The sequence below is a fragment of the Panthera pardus genome, unplaced genomic scaffold (assembly GCF_024362965.1).
Source record: "Panthera pardus isolate Hobbes unplaced genomic scaffold, ASM2436296v1 HiC_scaffold_8, whole genome shotgun sequence".
Lineage (NCBI taxonomy): Eukaryota > Metazoa > Chordata > Mammalia > Carnivora > Felidae > Panthera > Panthera pardus.
In genome coordinates, this window is record NW_026527013.1 from 1,860,697 (window position 1) to 1,885,322 (window position 24,626).

Here is a 24,626-nt window from a genome sequence, read left to right on the forward strand (position 1 = left end):
CACCAGCACCAGCGTCACCTGTTTCCAGCCCTTGTATGTGGTTCATCGTTGACTCTCACCAAGCTCAAGAGGTAGTAGCTGTTCACCCGCCGACACTACAAAAGGGCAAACAGAAATAAGGGAGCTTGTCCAGAGTCAGACGACTAGACGGTGCCGGACCCAGGATTTGAACCGGAACGACCTGTACAAGGGCCCATGCCCCATTTGGATGCAGGGGGACTGTGCTTTCTAAATTCTCCCTTGGAAGTCATTTGACCTTTGTCTAGATCTTCCCCTTTCTCTGTGGCTGATGAGGAAGGTTGCCTGTCGGGTCTCCTCTGACCTAAGTGGTACCTGATCACGTCGTTTGTCGCTGCCTTTCTCTAAAGTAGGGATCCCTCATCTGGGGTCTGTGTAGACCCTACTGGGCTGATGGATACGTTTCTTTAAGGGCTCCACGAACAGTCTTGTGCTCGACGCAGGATGTATGTTGGGGCATAGCGCGTCATCTGGGGAAGCATCTGTAGCTTTCATCCAGTTCTGAGGGCTGGCTGACGTCGGGGTGTCACAAGCGCAGTGTTTTCCGGCCTCTATCCCTTGCTCCCTCCGACAGTTGTTGGGAACTCCTTGTGCTAGGTGGCTGTGCATAAGGTGGATGAGGTGTGTGCCCTCCTGCACATATATTCGAGGAGTGGGGAAGCAGGATGGCCTCGTCAGTTGTGATGTGTGCAGTCACCCAAGTGTGTCTCAGAAAGGTCCTGTGATTAGTTAAACACTCTAGTGTATCCATATTGATATTCTTTTTTTTTTATGTTTATTTTTGAGAGAGACAGAGCATGAGCTGAGCAGGGGCAGAGAGAGACGGAGACACAGAATCCGAAGCAGGCTCCAGGCTCTGAGCTGTCAGTACAGAGCTTGACGCAGGGCTCGAACCCACGAACCATGAGATCATGACCTGAGCCGAAGTCTGGTGCTTAACCGACTGAGCCACCCAGGTGCCCATATATATATTTTTTTTAATGTTTATTTTTGAGAGAGAGAGCACAAGCAGGATACAGGCAGAGAGAGGGAGAGAGAGAGAATCCCAGGCAGGCTCTGTGCCATCAGCATAGAGCCCGACACAGGGCTTGATCCCACAAATCATGAGATCATGACCTGAGCCAAAATCAAGAGTTGGACGATTAACCGACTGAGCCGCCCAGGTGCCCCCCATCTTGATATTCAGAGGATCCCCCTGCTAGGTTTTCATTTTGCAGTGAACTCTGCTCATTGTATAGCCAGATCCATGATGGAGTGAGGGGCAGGGACAGATGTGAAATCGCTAACCAAATACTTTAAATAATTACAGATTTTGGTAGTGCTCTTGGGGACGTAAACAGGATGATGCTGTGATAGATAAAAAGAGAGTGACCTCGGGGCCTTTCTGACAACCTGATATTTAATTTGAAATGTGAGTCACTGGAGCTTCCAAGGTGAGGACTTTAACCAGAGGAAAGCTTTCGTTTAGCTTTGTTGTCACATATTTCAAAACTATTTAGAGGGGCACCTGGCTGGCTCAGTTAGTAGAGTGTGTGACTCTTGATCTCAAGGTTGTGAGATTATGGACACGGAGCCCATTAGGAAAAATATTTACAACATTTTTTTTTTTATTTATCTCACTCAAAGTATTTTGAGAGAGAATGTATATATATACTTTAAATTTCTTGGTGTTTAAATTCCCATCTCCCTCTCTTTAAAAACAAATTCTTTTTCTTGTCTGATTGCACTGGCTCAATCCTTTAGTACAATATTGAACAGGAGTGTTGAGAACACACCTCCTTGCTTTATTCCAGATCTTAGGGGAAAAGCATTCAGTCCTTCACCATGGAGTATGATGTTTTCTGTGGGCTTTCTGTAGATCCCCAGTATCTTTATTATCTTGTTAAGTTTCTGCTTTATTGTGCTGTGGTCTGAGAATGTGTCTACTGTCCTGAATCTTTGAAACGTGTTGAGTTTCACTGTGTGGTGTACCCTGTGATCAAGTTTTAAAATGTTCTCTAGATCTTGGGGAGAAGCTGTGTTCTTTGTTTTTATGCTTTGGAATCTGGCTTGCCTGCTACATCAACCTTTTTAATCATTGCTGTCAAATTTCACGTCAGGACGTTCAGATTTAACAAGTGAGAGTTGGTGCCCAGTAATGTGCATTAAAATTTTTTTTTAAATGTTTATTTATTTTTGAGAGAAAGAAGAGTGCTAATAGCGGATGGGCAGAGAGAGAGGGAGACACAGAATCCGAAGCAGGCTCCAGGCTCTGAGCTGTCAGCACAGAGCCCGAGGCGGGGCTCGAACCCACGAACCGTGAGATCATGACCTGAGCTCAAGTAGGATGCTTAACCGACTGAGCCACCCAGGCACCCCACCTCTGCTTTTTAAACAAAACTAGCCTTTAATTTTGGAATAATTTTTCACCTCCTGTGAATTTCAACCTTTAAAATTCCTTGCATCTCTCATTTTTAGTACATAATTGAATTTTGCTTTAGGATTCAAAGCAGAAAATCCATTTGTTTTTAAAGGACACATTTATGCCAATTATTGCTTTGATAAATGTTGTTGGCTTTAATTCTGATGTATTTTATGTCGTTTTTCTTATTTTTGAAGCTTTTATTTTCTGTCTTCTACTGTTGTTTGTATTGGTGGAGCGTATTTCTTTGCTGGTGTTTTTGGAAGGTGTATTTCCTGCTTCAGTTTCTTTTGGCATTTTATTTTATTACATTAAACCCTATAATGAAACCTGTAGTGATTATCAATATTAAGCAGCTTTTGTAGGATAAAAAGGTCGAGTCACAGAGTGTGTATAGTATATAAGGGCACTTTAAAATTGAAAGTCGGGAAAATGTTATATATAGTTTGTGGATCCAAATGTATGTCATGGCAATAATACGCACTAAATTTGTGATTATGGTTTCCTCTGGGAGGACGTGGAAGGGATCTTGGGATTCTGGAGGTGATACACAGGGCGTTTCAACTCTATCTGTGATGTTTTCTTTCTATTTTATCTTATTTTATTTATTTTTTATGTTTATTTATTTTTAAGAAAGAAAGAGAGAGAGAGAGAGAGAGAGAGAGAGAGAGCGGGCAAGGGGCAGAGAGAGAGGGAGACACAGAATCTGAAGCAGGCTCCAGGCTTCGAGCGGTCAGCACAGAGCCTGACACGGGGCTCGAACCCATGAACTGTGAGATCATGACCCGAGCCGAAGTCGGATGCTCAACCCACTGAGCCACCCAGGTGCCCCTGTAATGTATCAGATTTCTTTCAAGAAATCTGATAGAGGATGGTAAACCGATAGGATTTCATACATCTTGGCAGTAGATACATGAGTATTGAAAATGTTGCGGCATGTTCTGTATGGTTGAAATGTTGGGTGACGGGTTGAAAGTGCTCCCCTTCTCCCCATGTTGTGGTTATCGTTAGGAGATACTTCTTTGAGGAATGCAAAAACCAGCCCTCCCAACGCCTTACGAATGGATGCTTACGGTTTGGATAAAATCTCTAGTCAGAATATCATCTATCTGAAAAGTGCTACCTTTCAAACACAAAGATGCAAAGACATCGTTCTCTAAAAAACGGTCAGATCACTCCAAGATGTGCCGGTGTGGGAGCAGAGTCATGTTGAAGGAGCCCGTGGAAAGTTCAAAGTCGTCTCACAAAAACTCAGGCTGGCAAGAGGCGTTCTTTGTGCCCCATGCTGAGCCATTTTCCTCTGCTTCAGAGCCATCTGGTGAACTTCCTGTCACTGCTGTAACAGATTCCTGCATACTTGGTGACTTAACCAATTTCTTACAACAGTTCTGGAGGTCAGAAGTCTAAAATCAAGGTGTTGGCAAGGCCGTCTTCTTTTTGGAGACCCTGAGAGAGAATCCCTTCCCTCACCTTTATCTGGCTTCTAGAAGCCACCCAAACTCCTTGGCCTGAGATCCCTCCGACATCGTCACAGCCAGCAGCTGGGGGTCTGACCATCTCTCTGACTCCTACCCCCTGCCTTTGTCTCCTGAGGACCTCCTGAGGACGCTGGGCTGCCTGGGAACCCAGGGCCACCCCCACCTCAGGGTCCTTAATCACTTCTGCAAAGTCCCTTTTGCCGTGCGCGGGGCCATGTTCACAGGTTCTGGTGATCACCACGTGTGCACCTTTATTCTGCTGGCCACATCTTTCATACTTGGCTTTATGATGCGGGGTTGAAGTGGGCTGAACATGCAGGAAACCACATTTCTACTTTGCCAGCGGCTCCCCGAATACTAGAACCTTCTAACCGCAGGGTGGATGGAGGCCGCAGGAGGGAGAAGGGGTCTGCTCCTTCCTGTCCTGTCACTCTGGGCGTTTGAGAATGCCTTTGTTACCTCCATACATGAATCACATCTCAAATAACTTGACTCACACTTCTTCCCCCTCAGGTTGCTACACTTTTACTTTCTTCTCTGTGCAATGAATGTTTTGTGAGGGATTCCGAGATCAGCCTCATTTTTCACCTTAGTGAATGAAATGACATGTCCTTTGTGAGTGATGCTTACAGGGTATTTATCTGAACACACTATGGCAGGCAGACGGTGCTGGAGGTTCATGCCAGAACCCAGTCTTAAGACAGACTTCTAAATCTCATGCTGATTTATTGAAATTTCACTTTCATTATTAATCCATATTAAGCGAAAAAGTATATAATCGTACTTTAAATAGCTTATGAATCCAACAAGTCATTTATTTTTAACTCGAAGCTTTTTATGTGTTAATTTTCTAAACACTAATTTTTATGACAGCGTATAAAACCTTTTTGCAAACCCCCCATAATTTTTTTTTTTTTTTTTTAATTCTGTTTGTAAATCAAGTAAGTGGTACCAAGAGTTTGGACGTCCAGACCCAGCCTGGGCACAGTTTTCTTAAGCGGGTAGGCCTTATTAGATACCTTGGGTGTTAAGCCCCCATTTATTAAGTGTTTTCAGGTCCGTCCCATAGCTTTACAGAAGCTTTCCTGTTGTTTCAAATCAGTTAAGATAGAAACTCAATTGCCTCGGGGACATCACGCTTTCAGGCTGCAGAATTCCTGGGGACACAACAGAAACCTGATTCGAAATACATCTCTCTGCAGCGTAAAACGCACACCTGCGGGTTTCAAAAGCTGCCCGCACTGGGGCGGGGCGCCAGGTCCCGATCCCCCGCGATTAGCGGACCTCCAGCACCGGGACGGGGCCGGAGCCTCAGATGTCAAAGGTCACTCCTGAACCCCGAGCCCGACCCGGCCTTCCGTGCGGTGACGTCACTGCGTAGGGTCTTTGTTCTTGAACAAAGAGTACTCGTCCACGGTCACCTCGCCTCCGGGCCTTGCGGCCCTGTCTTCTCGGTCCCGGCTCCGGGCAGGGGACACTCTGCGGGGAAACCGAGTCAGGAGGTCAGGGCCTGCCACGCCGCGCCACCCGGAGGCTCAACTCCCCGCGCACATCCGGAGCGCGCGGGTCAGCCACGTGTGTCGGGACGGCCTGTCACTCAGGTGCAGGGGTGTGGTCACAGAGAACCGTCCAATCAGAACGACAGGGGCGTTTCTCGAAACACAATCAGGGGCCCCCGGGGGCGGTGCCTGGAGGACTAGCCAATCAGGGACTTGAGTGAGGAGCACTGTCCAATCAAGGGCGCCAGAGGCGGGTCTCGGAAAAGTATCCAATCAGGAGCCCTGGGAGAGGGAGGACCCCGAGCACCATCCAATCAGGGCGCGGGGGCCCGGAACACCGTCCAATCAGGCGCGGGGGCGGGCGCGCTTGCGGCCGCGTGGACGTGGCTCCGGGCAGGTCCCGGGGGCTCCTGCGCACCTGCCCGCGCGGACCCAGGTGTCCTCCTCTCACCTGCCCGGCCTTCGGGCCCGCGGGGAAGACGTCTTCCCCGGAGAGCTCGGAGCCGGGCCCCGACATGGTGAGTGCGCGCGGCCCCGGCCGAGACCGGGAGTAGCTGGTTCCATCCGGCCGGAACCCGCTCCCTGCGGCCGCGGCCCGGGTGTCCCCGTCCCCGGGGCTCCCGACCCGAGTCTCCGCCTTCGGGCGAGGGAGGGGGGGATGTTGGGGACTCGCAGTCTTGGGTTGCCCCCCACCTCGGGGGGCGGGCGAGGAGTGTGGGGGGACCTGCCGGGGGCCCTGGGATCGGGGTGGGGGGACCCCCTGACAGATCATTGGCCCCAGGTAACCGCTCCTGGGAGGGACGTGGCACACAGCCGACTGGATCTGGGGCTGAGGGGAGAGGCGGTTCCGGCGCCTGGGTTCCCCCCTGCGGGGGGCTGGTGCGGCCTCCTGCGAAGCGTCATGCCCTCCCCTCAACACCTGCAGCGGGCCCGGGGTCGGCGCCCTTTGTTCCGGGGTGCAGTGCGGGGGCCCTGCACCGCGCCTGCCTGGTTCGTCCCCCTCCCCCCCCACCCCGAGAAGATGTATTCACTTACCGGAACCTCGGTGTTTTAGCAGATGTCAAACCCGTTTAGTTAATAGCGCGAAGGCGAGCGAGCATGAAATGTTTTCAAAGGAGTGGATTTCAGAAAAATAAGAAAATGTCTTACATTCCATTTGTTAAACGTTCTCTGGAAGTCCGTCCCCGTGTGTAGTAAGTTTCGCAGGTCTGTGCCTTTGGGCGATGACAGGTGGGATCCCGGGCCTCCCCGGGAAAGCCTTTCTGGGGAAAAGAGTGTCCGAGGAATAGAGAACATCTCCCTTCCCGTGGGCTGCGGAGGAACGAATACCCTTCCGCAAAGCGTGGTAGGTCAGTTGGTAAATTAGAAGGATAAAGCAGTCTGTGAGATTGGTTGGCCAATCTCGTTGAGTGGGCCGCGTGGAGCATTTGTGACAGTACCCTTTCCTTTTATTGCTGATACACTTTGCTGTAATGTGCAACAAATTAGTGTCCCTGGAAGGGGTAGGAATGCAAGCATCTTTGTTATTTAGAAGTCAGCCTGTCCCTGTCTCATGAATTAAAGTGTTCATCATTTCTGCCTCCGCTCTTCAGGGGCTGTCCCGCCGTGAATCGAGTTTCCCCGTAGGCCTGGACCCGTTTCCCATTGATTCGGCCGTCTTCCATCATGTCGGAGTGCTGTTGCCTTAAAATCCCGATCGTCGGCAGGCCCTGCCTTGTTATTTAGAACACTTTGCCTGTCCTTGGACATTTGTTCTTCCTGTTAGATTTGCAGAATTACTCTTTGTCTAGTCCCCCCAAAAAACCACACTTGGGCTTGTGGGTTTAATAGAATATTACGAAGACCGTAGGTCTGTCTTGGGAGGGTTGGTATCTTAGTAACAGTGAGATCTTGTCTCTGTGCTTTCTTTCCATTTATTTCTTTTTGGGTATTAACCCTTAATGGTTTCAGATTTTTCCATTTGGCTCTTTCTATAGCTTTCATTTTACTTATTTGATATTACTGAAATTTGGTTTTCACCATGGTATGTGGTATCTTTTTTAAATGAATTTTTGACTTGCTGTTAATGAAATTTGGTTTCATATTGAATTTTTATCCTGGAATCTTGTTAAAAATCTTATTTTGTGACTGTCATTTTTGTTACGTCAGTGTCCCGTATATAGTTTTAAAAAAAAAAATTTTTTTTAACGTTTATTTATTTTTGAGACAGAGAGAGACAGAGCATGAACAGGGGAGGGGCAGAGAGAGAGGGAGACACAGAATCTGAAACAGGCTCCAGGCTCTGAGCGGTCAGCACAGAGCCCGATGCGGGGCTCGAACTCACGGACCGTGAGATCGTGACCTGGGCCGAAGTCGGACGCTTAACCGACCGAGCCACCCAGGCGCCCCCCCGTATATACAGTTTTTAAGCTTAGGCACGAAGACCAGTGTTTGTTTTCTAGTATTGGACCTGTGTTTATTTTCTGGTGGTACCGGATCAGATCTCTAGTATAATGTTGATTAAATCAAGAGTGAGGTGCTAGGCATACCTGATTTGTACCCAGTTGTTTTGGAGGAAACAACGAGCTTCATACCGTTTTGTATCATCTTTGTTCTCTTTTGAACCTTCTTTCATTGGTTTTCCTTGACCAGGTTGGGCATGTTACCATCATTTCCCAGTGGTAAGATTTTTTTACGTATGATTGCTGAATATTATAAAATGGCTTTTGACGTCTCTTGGGAGCATTACACGTAAATCACACGAATTGGTTTTAGCATATTCTGTTGTGTAATATAGCACTAATGCAGGAAAATGCATTTGACACAGGTTCAGTTGACAGATACCTTAAAAAAGAACCCTCCGTGCAGTGAAATTCAGCCGTAAATGTAGAACAAGCCTTCACACGAGAAGCCCCACTCGAAGTGAACCCCAGGCAGGCCCTCTCCCTCTCCAGGGGTAACGAATACGTAGAAGTATATGAAGACTTGTATGTGTATATTTGTGGTTCTGCCCATAGAGTTCCGTACACGCATATCGTTACATGTGTGTATGTAACACGTACACGTGTGTATGTTTTTTAGCGATTGAGGTATCCAACTGCAGTATAATCAGAAATGATTAATTTTCCTGCTCTCCTCTCCTCTGCCCTGCAGCCAGCCATTCATATGTATCTACACAAACACACACGTCAACATATATACGTTCTTCCGAACCCGCTCGTGTGGCACATTTCCCGTAGTACGGCAACTTGATTTTCTTATTTATCATTTTCCTCCCAAGAGAATTTAAAATCCACGTGGTTCAGAACTCTTGTTTTGTTCAGTGCTGCAGCCCCGGTGCCCGCAGGTTCTAGGACCCAAGTAACCGCGACCTGAATACAGTTCACTCCGCGGAAGAGCCAGAGGTAAGGTCCTCAGACAGAGCGGTCCTGCAGGGACACAGGGCTCTGCCACGAGCAGGAGCGTGAGGGCACGAGGGCAATAGGAGAGGTTCCTGTTGCCTCCTCACCCTAGTGCCCGGCAGAAGTCAGTGCATTCTTCTTACCACACTGGGAAACAGCAGTCACAACAGAGAAACCACCACACGGTGTGTGTACAAGTGCAGGGGTTGGAGGAGTTTCGGGGATGTTACCGACCGGCCTGCTCTTCCTCTGCCGTGAGCCAGTTTTAATAAGACCTGCTTTGCGGAGTTTTTAAGAATATACGAGCTAATGTCTACGAGGCTTTTGGCAGAATCTTTTGCATATACTGGGTTCTGCATGGCACTTAAACAATTAATGTCATAAAGATGGTGCGTTTGAGCCAGGTGTGTTGGGAGTCCCTGTCTCCATCTGCTGGGGCTGCTGTAACAAAAATGCCATAGACCAGGGGCGCCCGGGTGGCCCAGTCGGTTGATCGTCCTACTTCGGCTCAGGTCATGATCTCACGGTTTGGGAGTCCGAGCCCCGCATCGGGCTCTGTGCTGACAGCTCAGAGCCCGGAGCCTGCTTTGGATTCTGTGTCCCCCCCGGTCTCTCTCTGCCCCTCCCCAGCTTGCGTTCTGTCTCTCAAAAATAAACATTTTAAAAATAAAATAAAATTGAGGCGCCTGGGTGGCTCAGTCGGTGAAGCGTCCGACTTCAGCTCAGGTCACGATCTCACGGTCTGTGGGTTCGAGCCCCGCGTCGGGCTCTGGGCTGACGGCTCAGAGCCTGGAGCCTGGTTCCGATTCGGTGTCTCCCTCTCTCTCTGCCCCTCCCCCACTCATGGTGTCTTTCTTTCTAAAAAATAAATAAACATTAAAAAAGTGCCACAGACCAGGCGCTTATAAACAATACACGTTTGTCTCTCACAGTTCTGGAGACCGAGAAGTCCAAGGTCAAGGTGTCTTGATGTCAGATTTGGCAGATTTCTGGCAGATTTTGTGTCTGGTGAGGACCTTCTTCCTGGCTCACAGACAGTGGTCTCCTCACTGTGTGCTCACGTGGCGGGAGGGACGAGGGAGCTCTCTCGGGCCTCTTATAAGGGCACTCACCCCACCTATGAGGGCTGAAGCCTCATGGCCTAATCCCCTCCCCAGGGCCCCACCTCTCAGTACCCTCACACTAAAGGTAGGATTGAACATGAATTTTGGAGGGCACAACAACATTTCAGTCCGTAGCAGTCCCCAAGACCACCCTTAAGTTCAGAGGTCCACTAGGAGGACTCCCAGGACTCAGCACATAGTTGTGCTCACGGCCCTGATTTATTACAGCGCGAGAGAATACAGCACCAGGTCAGCAGAGGGGAAATGTGCCTGGGGCCAAGTCCCGAGGACACCAGCCACGGGGTTCCAGGTGTCCCCTCCCGGGACATCATGCAGGATATGCTCAGTCCCTCCAGCAGCCCGGAGTGAGGGCACATGTAAATGGTGTCTACCAGGGAAGCTAACGAGAGACTCTGGTACCGGGTCATGGAGACACCCTATGCCTAGCACGTACCAACATTCTAGACTCCCAGAAGGAAAGCTGGTCTTCAGCACAAGACATTACTAGCATAACAAGACATAGGGAGCCTCTCCTAACAGGGTGGTGGGAAGCCTTCCCAAATCCAAGTTCCTGTGAACCAGCCAGGGGCCAACCTTGGGAGCGGGACTCAGGCCTATTAAGTTAACACTTCTGAACAGCCCGTTCCGGGGCACCTGGGTGGCTCAGTCGGTTGGGCGTCCGACTTCAGCTCAAGCCATGATCTCACAGCTCGTGGGTTCGAGCCCCACGTCGGGCTCTGGGCCGACACTCGGAGCCTGGGGCCTGCTTCAGATTCTGTGTCTCCCTCTCTCTCTGCCCCTTCCCTGCTCATGCTCTGTCTCTCTCTGTCTCAAAAATAAATAAAAACATCAAAAACAAATTTTTTTGAACAGTCCGTTCCTTTGGCCCTTGGACAAGACATCTTTACAGCAAAATTATTATCAGTGGCACCCCGTGTAGCCGAGTGAGACCAGTCTGCAGTATTGGTTTCGGTTATGCCCTTTATGGGTCCTGACTTGTCCAGTTCAAGCAAATCCCGTTGATCATAAAGGTAAAGGTCTTAGAACATTAGGAGGCTTCATCCTCAAAATTTCTGTATTGTTTTATTTTCACCTGGCCTCAGGTGTCCGTTCTGGCATGGCACAACTCTGGCTGACTCGAGTGTCTTTCAGGGATAAGATAGTGTCCTGATGGGATATGCATTAGGCAGCCGGGTCAGCGGGTCCCCACTGTGGACTCTGGGGTGGGGGGGCTTGCCCTGGAGTTTTCAGTGCAGCCTATTTATTATTGTTTAAAAAAATATTTTTATTTATTTTTGAGAGAGGGAGACAGGGTGTGAGTGGGGGAGGGGCAAAGAGGGAGGGAGATAGAATATGAAGCAGGCTCCAGGCTCTGAGCTGTCAGCACAGAGCCCAGTGTGGAGCTTGAACTCACGAACCTTGAGATCATGACCGCATCCGACTTTGGCTCAGGTCATGAGTCGGACGCTTAGCCAGCTGAGCCACCAGGCGCCCTCAGTGCAGCCTATTTGAAGTAACACAGTCTGGTCCCTGTTAGCAGGGATGCCTGCGGTGGTCACCTTCGGACACTTTTGTGACCCACAACGCTAGTTCGTCCACCTCACCAGTGGGGACGGCATCTGGGGGTGGTCTGTGATTTCAGATTGTCTCATTGGAGAACAAGGCCTTCATCACCGGCAACCGCGAGTGACCCAGATGGACCACCTGGAGGTTTTCGTGGGTTAGGACCTCAGACAAGTGTCCTAAGTTTGCAGGGTTCCCAGTCAGAGTCCTGTTCCTGGAGCTTGCACCTGCTTTCAGAACAGCCCAGCGTGCAGTGAGGCTGAAACGGCCATTGTGGACACCGCGGGCCGTTAGCTTGCAGTCAAGTTCAGGCGGTTCGCAGTTCTCCAAATCACCAGGGGCCTCTTTTAGAAGCAGCAGAGCTGAGACGCTGCAGGGTCAGAACTGTGTGTTCCAAGCTGCACGTGCGGTCCCTGCTCTCATCCGAGTCCACGTGACGCACTGCCGGACCGTCGTCTGCCTCTAGCGGCCATCAGAAATGGGTTTCGGTGGGGCGCCTCGGTGGTGGTTCAGTCAGTTGAGCATTTGTCTTCAGTTCAGGTCATGATCTTGCAGTTTGTGGGTTCGAGCCCCGCGTCGGGGTCTGTGCTGACAGCTCAGAGCCTGGAGCTGCTTTGGATTCTGTATCTCCCTCTCTGCCCCTCCCCTGCTCACGCCCTGTCTCTCACCCTCTCAAAAATAATAAACTTTAAAAAAAAAAAAGAAAGAAAAAGAAGTAGGTTTTTGTAAGAGCTCTTTGGCAAGCTGAAAACTTGTACTTAAAATTCCCAAAGCATCTCTCCATTTAGAGATTGCCTGCTTCACTGTTTCCCTCTTGTTGTGAACATGCGGTAGGTAAAAACCCAGTAAAAAACCTAAACTTGTTCTACCAGTTAGGAGTTTAAATTCCACCCCATGCACCAGTGGCAACAAGCAAAGGGGTCATGTCCTGTCCACACTGTTTCCCTGCACTGATTGGGATGATTCCTTTAGCATTTATTACATTACAGGCATGTGCGTCCCTTTTTATCTTACTTGCAGATGCAGTAGCCACGAAACAAAACCAATTTAAGTAAAAAACCCACAAAACAACCTTTTCCCTTTTTCCTCATCACAGACTTATTTGAAGCCGTTTGAGTCCTGTAGTGTTGCCGTAACAAGTGACCATAAACCGGGTGAATTCAGAACTCTCTCAGATTCTGGAGGCTGGAAGCCCAAGATCAAGAGGGCGGAGGGTTGTGCTTCTGTGTCATCCTGGTGTCTTACGGCCTCGGGCAGCCCCGGGTGTTCTTTTGTTGGTGACAGCACAGTTCCAATCTCTGCACCCCATCTTCACGTGGCTGCCGTCCCTGCGTGTCCTTGACCTTGCATTGGCATTCCCCCTTCAGGATGCCACCAGCCGGATTGGATTCGGGCCCATCCTACCGACCTTGTCTTAACTGGGTTACGTTTGCAAAGATCTTATTTCCAAGGAAGGTCACATTCATAGATACCAAGGGTTAGGATTTCAGCATACCTTTTTGGGAGACAGCGTAACCCACGATGAGGCCCTCGAAGTGAGTCCAGCATTTACTGGGTAACGCTCCAGCTGCCAGGGACGATCCCCGCTGCCATGTGAGGGGTGGGCCGGGAGGCTGCGGCAGCCCAGCAGCAACCAGGCAGAAGGATGGGGAGAGGATCCCCGCCCCTGTTCCCTTGGTTTATCTGAAGTTCTGCTCCAGTCCTGGAAACTGATTTAACTAATTTTTTTCTCCCAGCGCAATGCAAACTTTTCATATATTTTGCCCATCCATAGTTTACCCTTGGGAACCTGGGGGCCCTTTTCTCCTCCTGCCTGGAAGAGAGGACAAAAATGAGAGACCTCACCAGAGCTGTGTTTTGTTTGAGTCTTCTCGCTCAGATAGTATGGCCCAAAGCAGCAGGATACCCAGCGCGCCAGCCCCCCTGGGGATGGACCTCTGTCATCTTTACCTCTGTCAACTCTTGATTCATGACAGACTGCAGCTCAGCTGGCTCTCCACACCTTCTCTCCATACACATGGCTTCTGCTATGTTTCAGTGAGCCAGGGGTGTTCTAGCAGATTCCATTTCCGATCCCAACTGTGTCCGGTGTCCCCCAAGTCCATCCTTGCGTCCTGCGAGTAGGACCCTCGTGACATAGCGTATAGTTTTACTCGTGACTGTGATCTGTTACAACAAACGGAGACACAGCAGAGTTAGCACAGGGAACAGGCACGTGGGGAAAAGTGTTCTTTCCCGGTGGAGTCACACGGAGTGCGCCCAGCAGTGAGTCTTGACGACGCGGGAGGTACCGTCACGCAGGGAGTCTTGGTAGAGACCCAGCGCCCGGCATTTTGACTCCAGACTCCCAGAAGGAAGGCAGGTGTTGCGTATTAACATGTCACGTGCACAGCAGTTTAGACACCGTGGGTGAGATCAGTCAGGCTGGCGTGAAACCTGAAACCCAGGTTCCCAGACACCAGCCTGGCCAGGAGTTGTGTCTACGAATAAAGTTAAGGCCCCTGATGGCACGTTTCCTGCACACTAGGAGTGGGGATTCACTGGAAGAAGCATAAGATAACTAAGAACAGTGCAGCTGACTCAGGGACCGGTTGCTCCCTGTGCCCGTCACGGGGATTTTCCCATTCAGCTGCTACCCTGTTGAACAGGTAAATTCTGGCAGCAGAACTGCCGACTGAGAGTATTTTCTCCTGCTCATAGATGTCAGTGGGCCAGTGAACTTTTTAAAAGACCAGGGTTCAAGGGAGGCATGCAGCTCAGTGGGTCCTGTGCTCTCAGGGGTTGGCCTGACATGCTCACGTGCCCAGCAGGGGAGGGACAGGGGGAGGAGGGAAATTGAGAGCATGGCCTCTGGGATGACGTATGGAGGGGGGAGCTTTTACCTGCAACTTGATACGTGGGAGGGTTTCCTTTGTAGGAAGGCACTGCCTAACCCGATCTGTTTTTATCATCAAGGGCAAGTTCACGGATGGGTGCTTTTGACTTCAGGTAACCCCCTGGTGGGATGGGACTCAACCTTATCCTCAGTACTCTTCCATGTTTCTGGTGGGAAGAGCTGCTTGTCACCAGATAACACTTGTCTGGTGGGGGTCCGGTGGGCAGTCGCACGGAGACTCGGCAGTGTGGGGAATGAATGGATGCAGGTCTGAGTTCTCATGCCTGTTTCCTCTTCCCTGAGCTCTGACTTCTCAACAACTTTCTATCCTATTCCTGTATGACACAAATACATAAACAGTACTTCCTCAAGAGAATTTTGTCATTTAGCCAGTAGGACCTGTCTACTTAGGGCCTGGAGTTAAGATGCTGTGGTCAGTTGGCCCCTGCTGCGAGTCGGGTTCCACCAAGTCTCTCAGGAAGGAAAAGTCCCCAATCCTCGAGTGTGTTCTTATTTCATAAAACCTCACCCACGTTTGACCTGGGGCTTGACATGGTGCGCAACAGGGAAGGAGCGAAAGTAGTTTGTATCACAAAGGACCGGTGGGTCTTAAAATGCAAATATCTGATTCATTTGGAGAGCTGTTCTGTGAATTCTCCATTGTGGTCCGAACCCTTTGGTTAAAGGAGAATGAGATTTGATGTGGTTGCAGTAAGAGTGTAAAGATAAGTTCAGTAGGGTGAGTGGGACTGTTAAACTTGTGAGGAGGATGTAAGTGTGGACAGAGTGAGAGATCTGATGATTGAGTCATAGAGTGGATGTTGGGTGACCACAGGGTCTTGTCTGAATGTCCCATGAATGGAATTGACTTGCTCTAGAGTCTCAACTTTCCTTCTGCACATATGTTGGGTGTTTTAGGACTCAGTGGTCTTTGAGGATGTGGCTGTGGACTTTACCCTGGAGGAGTGGGCTTTGCTGGATTCTGCTCAGAGGAAGCTCTACAGAGATGTGATGCTGGAAAACTTGAAAAACCTGGCCGCAGTGGGTAAGAATGACCTCATTCCTTCACTTGGTTGTTTGGAGAACAAGCCTTTCTTACACATCAAGCCTGTTTCAAGATTTTAAATGTGGAAAGGGAATGCTTATTAATTAGTAAGCCAGGGTCACAACCATCAGAGAGCTAGAATCGTATAATGTCTGCATGAGAATGAGAATCTTTGTATTAAACTGATTTTTTTTTCTTTCTATAAAGCAAGCTCCCTTTGTGTCATCAGAAAATATCGATTTCATGGGTCATTAAGGAGCCCAATGAAGTTTATGTAATCGTATGAGAATTCAACTGCCTTCGTTCAATTGCTTACCGTTTTGAGCCCTCGTACTTGTATCGGTGAAGTCCCGATACAGCTAAAGTCCTCAGTGTCATTTCAACTAACAGGTACCTTCTTCCTTTAAAACTTTTGTTCCCTTTTTGCTTTCAGATGATGAGACTCAATTGAAGGCCAATGGGTCTGTTTCTCAGCAGGATGCTTATGGGAATAAAATATCCAAGGAAAACAAATTGGCAAAGTTCACCAGAAATGAATCCTGGGCCTCCGTTTTAGGGAAAATTTGGGAAGAACTCAGCACGGAAGATCAGCCCACAAACCAGGGGAGACATCTGAGGTGAGCTGCACTCACAAGAGAAAGCAGTATTCCAGGAGAGAATCCTAGTATGTCATGAAATTTAAAAAGCAAAGAAAACAAGTCACCCACAGGAGCCTAGATCAAATTTGTTTACTCAGAATTTTTACAAAAAAAATTTCCTTAAGTAGGATGTTGATGTTGAGTGTTAGAAACATAATTCAGTTGGAAACAATTAGGAGGAAAAGCCCATGTTTAAGAAACTGTTTTCGGGGAGCCTGGGGGGCTCAGTCCGTTGAGCACCCGCCTTTGGCTCAGGTCATGATCTCATGGTTCGTGGGTTCAAGCCCCGCATTGGGCTGTGTGCTGACATCTCAGAGCCTGGAGGCTGCTTCAGATTCTGTGTCTCCCTCTCTGCCCCTCCCTCCCTCACGCTCTGTGTGTGTGTCTCTCTCTCAGAAATAAGTAAACATTAAAAAAAAAACAAAAAAAACTGTTTTCATCATGCCTATGGTTCAATCTCCTCATGATATTGTTTACTCTGCTTTATCAGATAGCCTACACATTCACTGAAATTGATGAAAATGTAATCCTTTTTTTTTTTAACGTTTATTTATTTTTGAGAGACAGAGACAGGGCATGAGCAGGGGAGGAGTAGAGAGAGAGAGGGAGACACAGAATCCAAAGCAGGCTCCAGGCTCTGAGCTGTGAGCACAGAGCCCGACGCGGGGCTTGAACTCACAAATCATGAGATCGTGACCTGAGCCAAAGTTGGACGCCTAACCGACTGAGCCATCCACGCGCCCCTAAGAATGTAATCCTGATACTTATTAGTAAATATTAAATCATTAGTCCAACTGTTGATAACATGCTGCTTCTTCTTAACAGAAATCCTGTGGTGGAGAGACTCTCTGAAAGTAATGGTCAGTGCAGGGAAGGCTCCAGTCAGATTCCAAATCTTAATCTGTGTGAGAAAACTCTTTGCGGAGTTAAAGAGGATGAATGCAGTGAGTATGAGAAAGTCTTCGGGCGTCCCTCCCTCGAGAGTCACATCGCCATGCACGCTGGACACAAAGCGTATCGGTGTCAGGAGTGTGGGCGGGCCTATAGCTGTCGTGCACACCTAAGAATGCATGGGAGAACCCACAACAGAGAGAGAACCTACGCGTGTAAATTATGTGGAAAAACCTTTCCTCGTACCTCTTCCCTCAACCGGCACGTAAGGATTCACACTGCTGAGAAAACCTACGAGTGTCAGCAGTGTGGGAAAGCCTTCATTGATTTTTCAAGTCTTACTAGTCATGTGAGAACTCACACTGGAGAGAAGCCATATAAGTGCAAGGAATGTGGGAAAGCCTTCAGTTATTCCTCAACTTTCCGGAGACACATGATAACGCACACTGGAGAGAAGCCCTATAAATGTAAGGAATGTGGGGAAGCCTTCAGCTACTCCTCAACTTTTCGGAGGCATATGATCTCACACACTGGGGAGACACCACATAAATGTAAGGAATGTGGAGAAGCCTTCAGCTACTCCTCAGCTTTTCGCAGGCACATGATCTCACACACTGGAGAGAAGCCCTACGAATGTAAACAGTGTGGGAAAACCTTTATTTACCTGCAGTCCTTCCGGAGACACGAAAGGATTCACACTGGAGAGAAACCCTACGAATGCAAACAATGCGGGAAAACCTTCATTTATCCCCAGTCCTTTCGAAGACACGAAAGGACTCATGGTGGACAGAAGCCCTATGAGTGCAGCCAGTGTGGGAAAGCCTTCAGCCATCCCTCGTCCTTTCGAGGGCATATGAGAGTGCACACTGGGGAGAAACCTTATGAATGCAGTCAGTGTGGCAAAACTTTCAACTGGCCCATCTCCTTACGAAGACATATGAGGACACACACCAGAGAGAAACCGTACGAGTGCAAACAGTGTGGGAAAGCCTTCAATTTGTCTGCTTGCTTTCGAGAACATGTGTGGATGCATCCAGGAGACAAGTCCTATCAATGCAAGCTATGTGGGAAAGCGTTCTATTGCCACATATCCTTACAGAAACACATGAGAAGGCACACCGCAGAGAAACTCTATGAATGCAAGCAGTGCGGGAAAGCTTTCAGTTGGCCTGAACTCCTGCAGCAGCACGTGAGAACACATACCGCGGAGAAGCCCTATGAATGTAAGGAATGCGGGAAGGTCTTCAAATGGCCGTCATCCTTGCCGATACATATGAGAGTGCACACTGGAGAGAAACCCTATGAATGTAAGGAGTGTGGGAAGGCCTTTAGTTGTTCCTCATCCTTAAGAAGACATGTAAGGATACACACTACCGAGAGACACTACTTATGCACTGCGGGAAATTCTGCAGATGAATTCATGCCCCGTGCTTCAGAAAATCCACACCAGGAGAGAAATCTGATAAAAGTTGTAAATATGGTACTGCCTGTGTGAGAACCCCATCAAAGTGGACCCATGGGGTGTGCATTTCTAGTTCTTTTACAGATAAAAACTTGGGTGCAGAATAGCTCTCCAAGTACTCTTAGCTTTCATACGAAAGTTTGCAAATACTATGTTTCCCCCTACATTTCAGTAAATAAACCTATCTTTACAGTTTGTTGGACTCCTGGTGATTTGAAGTGTGTTTTTAATATGTAAGTAGTTTTAGTTTTTTAGTTCTTTAAATTCTTTAAGGGGTTTTTGGAACAATGACACTTTGGTATTTCTTGGGATTTTCTTACTAGCTTGTGTGGCAGATCCTGGGTATCACCTGTTACGTATTTTCTGCCACACTGAGAATCTATTTAATTTGGCCAGAGGAGCCTTATTGCATTTGCTTTACAAATAGTTTGCAGAAATGGATAATTATGCAGAGTTCTTCAAAGCATAGTCTCATGTGAATTGTCACTTTCAACTTTTTCCCTTTGCTCCTTGCCCTTGAGTGTGATTGGAAATTGGGACAGTAGGCTTTTACTTGAGAGATACTTTGCAACCATGAGATATAAGATACAGAGTTTGAGGTGGTTCTTCCAGATTGTATTATGTCAACGTGGGCAGTGTTGGGAACTACATTTCCCAGAAACCCTTCCCTTTACGTTCAGATTTACCAATAGCCTAACTTGGCACGAGATTTGGAAGGTGGAAGTGAAGAAGCCATTTCTGGTTGGAGCCATATTAAAGTGTGATAGATGCAAAGGAGCTTTTTTCCCCTGATTTTGGCCCTGCCAATCAAGAGTATCGTGCAAAAGAAATGCCATGTGCTTGATTCCCATTTTTCTCAGAGTTGCAGGCTTCCACGAATATCTTCCTGAGCTACGTATAAAGGATCCATTTGTGTGGTCTTGCACTCACGGTTTGGATATTCTTACAAACTCTGATGTGTCCTCTAGACCACTATTTCAGACTCATGGTTAGTGATCTTTTCTGATACTATGATTCCACTCTTCTCTAGATCTTCACATATAAGGTCTAATTTGTATAGTGAACGCCTTATTTTCAATACTTCTAGTGACTCCGTGATCCTGATTCTGCCATAAAAGCTACAGTGTTGCTACAAAGCAAAATAACACATGGGACTTAGTTAACCTATTACATCTTATAGTGTGCTGAGTCAGTCCTTCAACGTGAGAAAAAAACACCTTCGTATACTAGATTTTGGGAGAGCCAAATGCTGTTTCTTGCTAAGGATTTTACTGTTATGTTTGATGATGTGTCATTAAAAACAGTATGTATTTTATCAAGGGAAATCTTTTGTAGATATTTCCTAGAAATACACAACTTACAGTGTTTTTATATCATCTGTGCACTTACTGCATTACTTTTCTGGGGCTGCTGTAACAAAATACCACCGTCGGGTGGCTTAGGACAACAGAAATTTTGGTCTGATGGTTCTGAAGGTAGAAGTCTAAGTTCAAAGTATTGGCCAGACCATGCTTCCTCTGAAGGTGCTAAGGAGGGGTCTGCTTCAGCCCTCTCCTAGCTTTCGGTAGTTCATTGGCTTGTGGCGATATAACTGATCTTTACTCTGCATTCTGCCCACATGCATGTTTATCTCTTCATCTGGTGTTCTTTTTATAAGGACCACACATATCAAGTTAGGGCTCATCCTATTCCAGTATCACCTCCTCTAATTATATTGGTGGTAACTCTGTTTCTAAATAAGATCACATTCTGAGGTGCCGGGGATAGGACTTTGGTGGACAATTCAACCTGTAACTCTACCAAATGCTATACTCTTTTTCATTTACTGAGAGAACACATTAAAATATCCCATGGCAATTATGCATCCCAGATCAACTGTAATTTTGGTAAGCATTATACATTCTAAGTCAATATTTCCAGGTGCATACAACTTAAGACATTTTTGTCGTGTAACTTTTTTTATTGTTGCATAAGAATTTCCTATTAAACTGATTTCTTACTCATTGCTAATAAAACCTTAAATAATTGTTTTGTCAAAGCTTTCTAACTCAAACCACTGGGAACACACTGGTAGTCAATGAAAATTGGGTGCGTTGAATTCAAGCAATTTGAGTGAACACATGGACAGTGGGATGTATCAGTCAGAGGGTGTTTGGAAGGATATATTTTCAGATTTTGGCTTGTGTTTGGTGATTGTAGAAGGCAGAAATAACTGAATTTAGCTAACTAAAATTGGTAGAGCAGTCATTGAGAAGAAGGGTTGTTTTTTAAAAAAAAAGTTTTAATTTTAATTCCAGTTAACATAGTGCTATGTTAGTTTCAGGTCTACAGTATAGTGATTCAACATTTCATACAGCACACGGTGCTCATCACAAGTACATTCCTTATCCCCATCACCTATTCAACTCATCCCCCTACTCTGTCCCTTCTGGGAACCGGCAGTTCTCCTTAATTGAGAGTCTATTTCTTGATTTGTCTCTTTTTTTTCCACTTTTGCTGGTTTTGTTTCTTAAATTCCACATATGGGTGAAACCATATGGTATTTGTCTTTCTCTGACTGATTTCACTTAGCATAATACTCCAGCTCCATCCTTGTTGCAAATGGCAAGATTCCTTCTTTTTTTATGGCTGAATGATCCATTGTGTGTGCATCTTCACATCTTTATCCATTGATCTATCAGTGGACACTTGGGCTGCTTCCATATTTTGGTTATTGTAAATAATGCTTCTGTAAACATCGGGCTGCACGTATCCCTTTGAATTAGTGTGCTTACATTCTTCAGGTAAATACCCAGTAATGCGACTGCTGGATCATAAGGTAGTTCTATTTTGAAGTTTTTGAGAAACTTGTGCTTACATTCTTCAGGTAAATACCCAGTAATGCGACTGCTGGATCATAAGGTAGTTCTATTTTGAAGTTTTTGAGAAACTTATATATTGTTTTCCACAGTGGCTGCACCAGCTTGTATTCCCAGTAACCATGCACGAGTGTTCCTTTTTCTCCACATGCTTGCCAACACTTGTTTTTTCTTGTGTTGTTGATTGTAGCAATTCTGACAGGTGTGAGATGATACCTCACTGTGATTTTGATTTGCACTTCCCTGATGATGAGCGATGATGAGCATCTTTTCATCTGTCTGTTGGCCATCTGTAGGTCTTCTTTGGAGAAATGTCTGTTCATGTCTTCTGCCCATTTTTTAATTGGATTTTTTGTTTTTTGGGTGTTTGAGTTTTATATATTCTTTATATATTTTAGATACTAATCCTTTATTGAATATGTTGCCTTTTAGTTCTTAAAAAGTTTTTTTTTTCTGTTTATATTTTAGAGAGAGAGAGACAGAGTATGAGCCAGCAAGAGGTAGAGAAAGAATACACCATCACTCTCGACCAGAGGTGCCCATTTGTTTTCAAATCCCCCAAACCTAGTCAGTGATCTTAGTTCCCTGTCTTTGTCATGTCTCACAAAAGGAATGCCTGTATATAGTCTTAGAAGTCCGTAAAACTTGATGCCATTCGGACGTCACGGCAGCCCCACCGGGCTGAGAGCACGTGCCCCATGGCCACAGCAGCCCCTATTCCCGCAGGAGCCCCTGCTCATCGCTCCCCACCTTGGCCGTGTGAACAGTCTCAAACCCTCAGTGAAGTCACTAATGGATGTTTGGTCAGGGCCCTCAGGTAGGTGCATGCACACTCACACCTGTTGTCCCTCACTCACCTGCCCAGTGTTCTGGAATCTTCTGGCCTGAGGACTGAGGCTGCGGCACAAGCACTGTTGGCGCCGGGACTCCTCACCACAGCTCATGCCTACCCGCCGCCCATCCGGGACCACAACGCCACCTCACCAGTGCACATGCGCATTTCTACCAACGCCCGTGCTCTGCGTTCTGGTTCCGCGTAGTCTCAGCCCTGCTGCCTGTGAGAAGTGGAGGTCTCGGGCAGAGACTCCACAGAGGCCCAGAGCGCCACCCTTCAGACTCCTCCCAGCATGCCGTGCGCCTCGTGAGGAAGTACTCCTCAGAGCCACCTGGGATTGAAGCCCACGCGGAAGTACGCAAGCGCGTGTGGGCGGGGCGGATGCGCACGCGCACGCGCGGAAGACACTAAACAGCGAACAGGTAAGTGGAGTCCCCGCCCCTGGGCTTCAGTTCCCGTGGCTGCCTAGCTTCTGCTATGGGTGGCTCGGTGGCTGGGAGACGTGTGTGGGACGAGCTCCTGAGTGCCCAAGGTGTCCACCCGCGGAGTCTTGGGAGGAGGTTGGGGCCGCCCAGGGTGGATGGAGCAAGGTGTGTGGGCACATGAGACCAGGAGAGGGGAGTACTGCCAGGAACACCGCAGTATAGGACACGGTGGCTGCCGGTCCACGAGATGGGCACCGTTATTGCCTTCACCGAGCTTCCAGTTGGAAAGCAGTGACAAGAGGTCAAAGTAGTGATGAGCGCACTTCTCAAAGAATCCTAAAAGCAGCGTGTGGAGCTGAAACACCATAACCCCAGCCATATAGGGTCCCTTCCACTTCTTCCTCGGATTCCTGTGTAGGGGTTCTTATCGAGAGAGGTTTTTCCCTACCGCACAGATTCAGAAAGTGTGAAGTCCCCGTTCCAGGAGGAGAGACAGCAGTAAAACGTGTAGTGTAGCTGATGCGGATTAGTCTGGAGTAGAGAGCTGTTGGCTGGGTGGTTTTCAGAGGGCCTGTGTATCCCTGGGAGTGAATTCGTTTTCTCTGGAGACATCATCTTTGCCAATGTGTCTGAGTTTCTGTGTCTATCTGGGTATGTCCACATGTGTGTCCGTCCCAGTGACAGTTTTTGTGGTTTTGTCGCTGTAGCGTGTGTATATGTCAGAGAGTTCAGGTGTTTGAGTGGTGGTTCCTGTGCTGGCAGGAGTGTCTGTTATTGTCCGCGTATCTTACTGCATGGCTGTAGTGTTTTCTCTGGGTTTTTGCGCAGTTGTGTGTATGGAAACCCAAATACACAGTAAAAACAGATGGTTACGAGTCACTTGTGTTTAACTTTTTAAGAGTCAAATATTTACTGTAATAAATTCTAACGAAATATTTAAAAAGAGAAAGCTTCACAATTGTTTTTAGTAGGTTTTCATGAGCTCCAACATTCTACAGAGTGCTTAGTCCTAGATTAACAGCATAGCACCTGCTGGCAGTAATTTGGACTTCTCTAGAATTTCTCACACCTAAGTTTCTTTCCTTATCTGTTGATTTTTTACTTCAAGTTTCTAACACCAACGGTGGTTCAGATAAACTCTTGAATGATAATTGTCATGTGATGAAGTATTTTAGATTGTGATCATTCTTAAAGTAAATGAACAGGTGACATGGAAATGGATCTCCAAAGGGCAAATAAGGTAATATGGTTGACACAATGCCATCTTGTTATTTGGTTTTTCCTGTAGATCACTACATAGAAGAGAAACTTCTATGTGGCAAGAGGATAATAATTTGCACTTCAGTTTGAACTTAATCTTAGAAAAAATTAAATTCTGTATCATTTCAATAACATTTTGTTTCCAAATATTTAAAATTCATATCATCTGATTCCACAAAATGGGAAAATGCAAGCACTCACTAACCATTCCTGCATGAAGACTTTCTTGGTTCTTTGTCAGTTGTATAAATTTCTTTTCCTTCTCTGACCTTCCAGAGCACATCATTTCTATTTATAAATAGCATATTTTGTCCAACATCTTGCTAATTGTGCAAATGTTGTAATTAATTGCAATTGTGCAAATAACCATTAGTCAGATTTTGCTTATTACATGCTGTAGTAAGTGTTTATTTTCATGTTCATAGGTCTGACTTGGGTGGGTTGTGACAAGTGGTGGGTTTTCAGGAAGCTGTACTGGCTCTGATCTGAGATGTCCATTCTGGGGTTGAAAGTGAATGGATAGCACCAGCTCAGGGAAGCTTCTTCAAGATGAGGCACTAGAGGAACAGAGGAAAGCCAAAAGCACATTTTAGGGTTTCTGCCATAACATTTGCTCACATAGCACTGGCTTAAGTAAGTCACATGGTTCAAAATGGAGGAAAAATTACTACTGTGCTATCATGAGGACATTGCTAGATTGTTTCACAGGGGATTGGAAAATCTACCACACAATCTGAATATCCTTTTAAGAAAGGGGTTGCATTAGCATAATTATAGAGACCATACCAAAACTTCCTTTTATAGTTTTCTTTCTTTCTTTCTTTTCCTTTCTTTCTTTCTTTCCTTCTTTCTCTTTCTTTCTTCTTTCTTTCTTTCTTTCTTTCTTTCTTTCTTT

At 47.1% G+C, this 24,626-nt stretch overlaps 1 protein-coding gene across 2 annotated transcripts; it reads left to right on the forward strand.

Moving 5' to 3' along the window:
* Nucleotides 1-5,758: 5,758 nt before the first annotated feature.
* ZNF555 (zinc finger protein 555) lies at nucleotides 5,759-24,511 on the forward strand. 2 transcript variants are annotated; one of them, XM_053897042.1, is made up of 6 exons: nucleotides 5,759-5,914; nucleotides 15,236-15,362; nucleotides 15,796-15,979; nucleotides 16,826-16,944; nucleotides 21,680-21,746; nucleotides 22,077-24,511. In XM_053897042.1, exons 1-6 carry the CDS (start codon nucleotides 5,912-5,914, stop codon nucleotides 22,249-22,251), a joined length of 675 nt encoding a protein of 224 aa, XP_053753017.1. In that variant the 5' UTR covers nucleotides 5,759-5,911; the 3' UTR covers nucleotides 22,252-24,511. The 2 variants fall into 2 exon arrangements, with proteins under 2 accessions (XP_053753017.1, XP_019294810.2); XM_019439265.2 differs by lacking the exons at nucleotides 21,680-21,746; nucleotides 22,077-24,511 and having other exon boundaries at nucleotides 16,826-18,548.
* The last annotated feature ends 115 nt before the right edge of the window (nucleotides 24,512-24,626 follow it).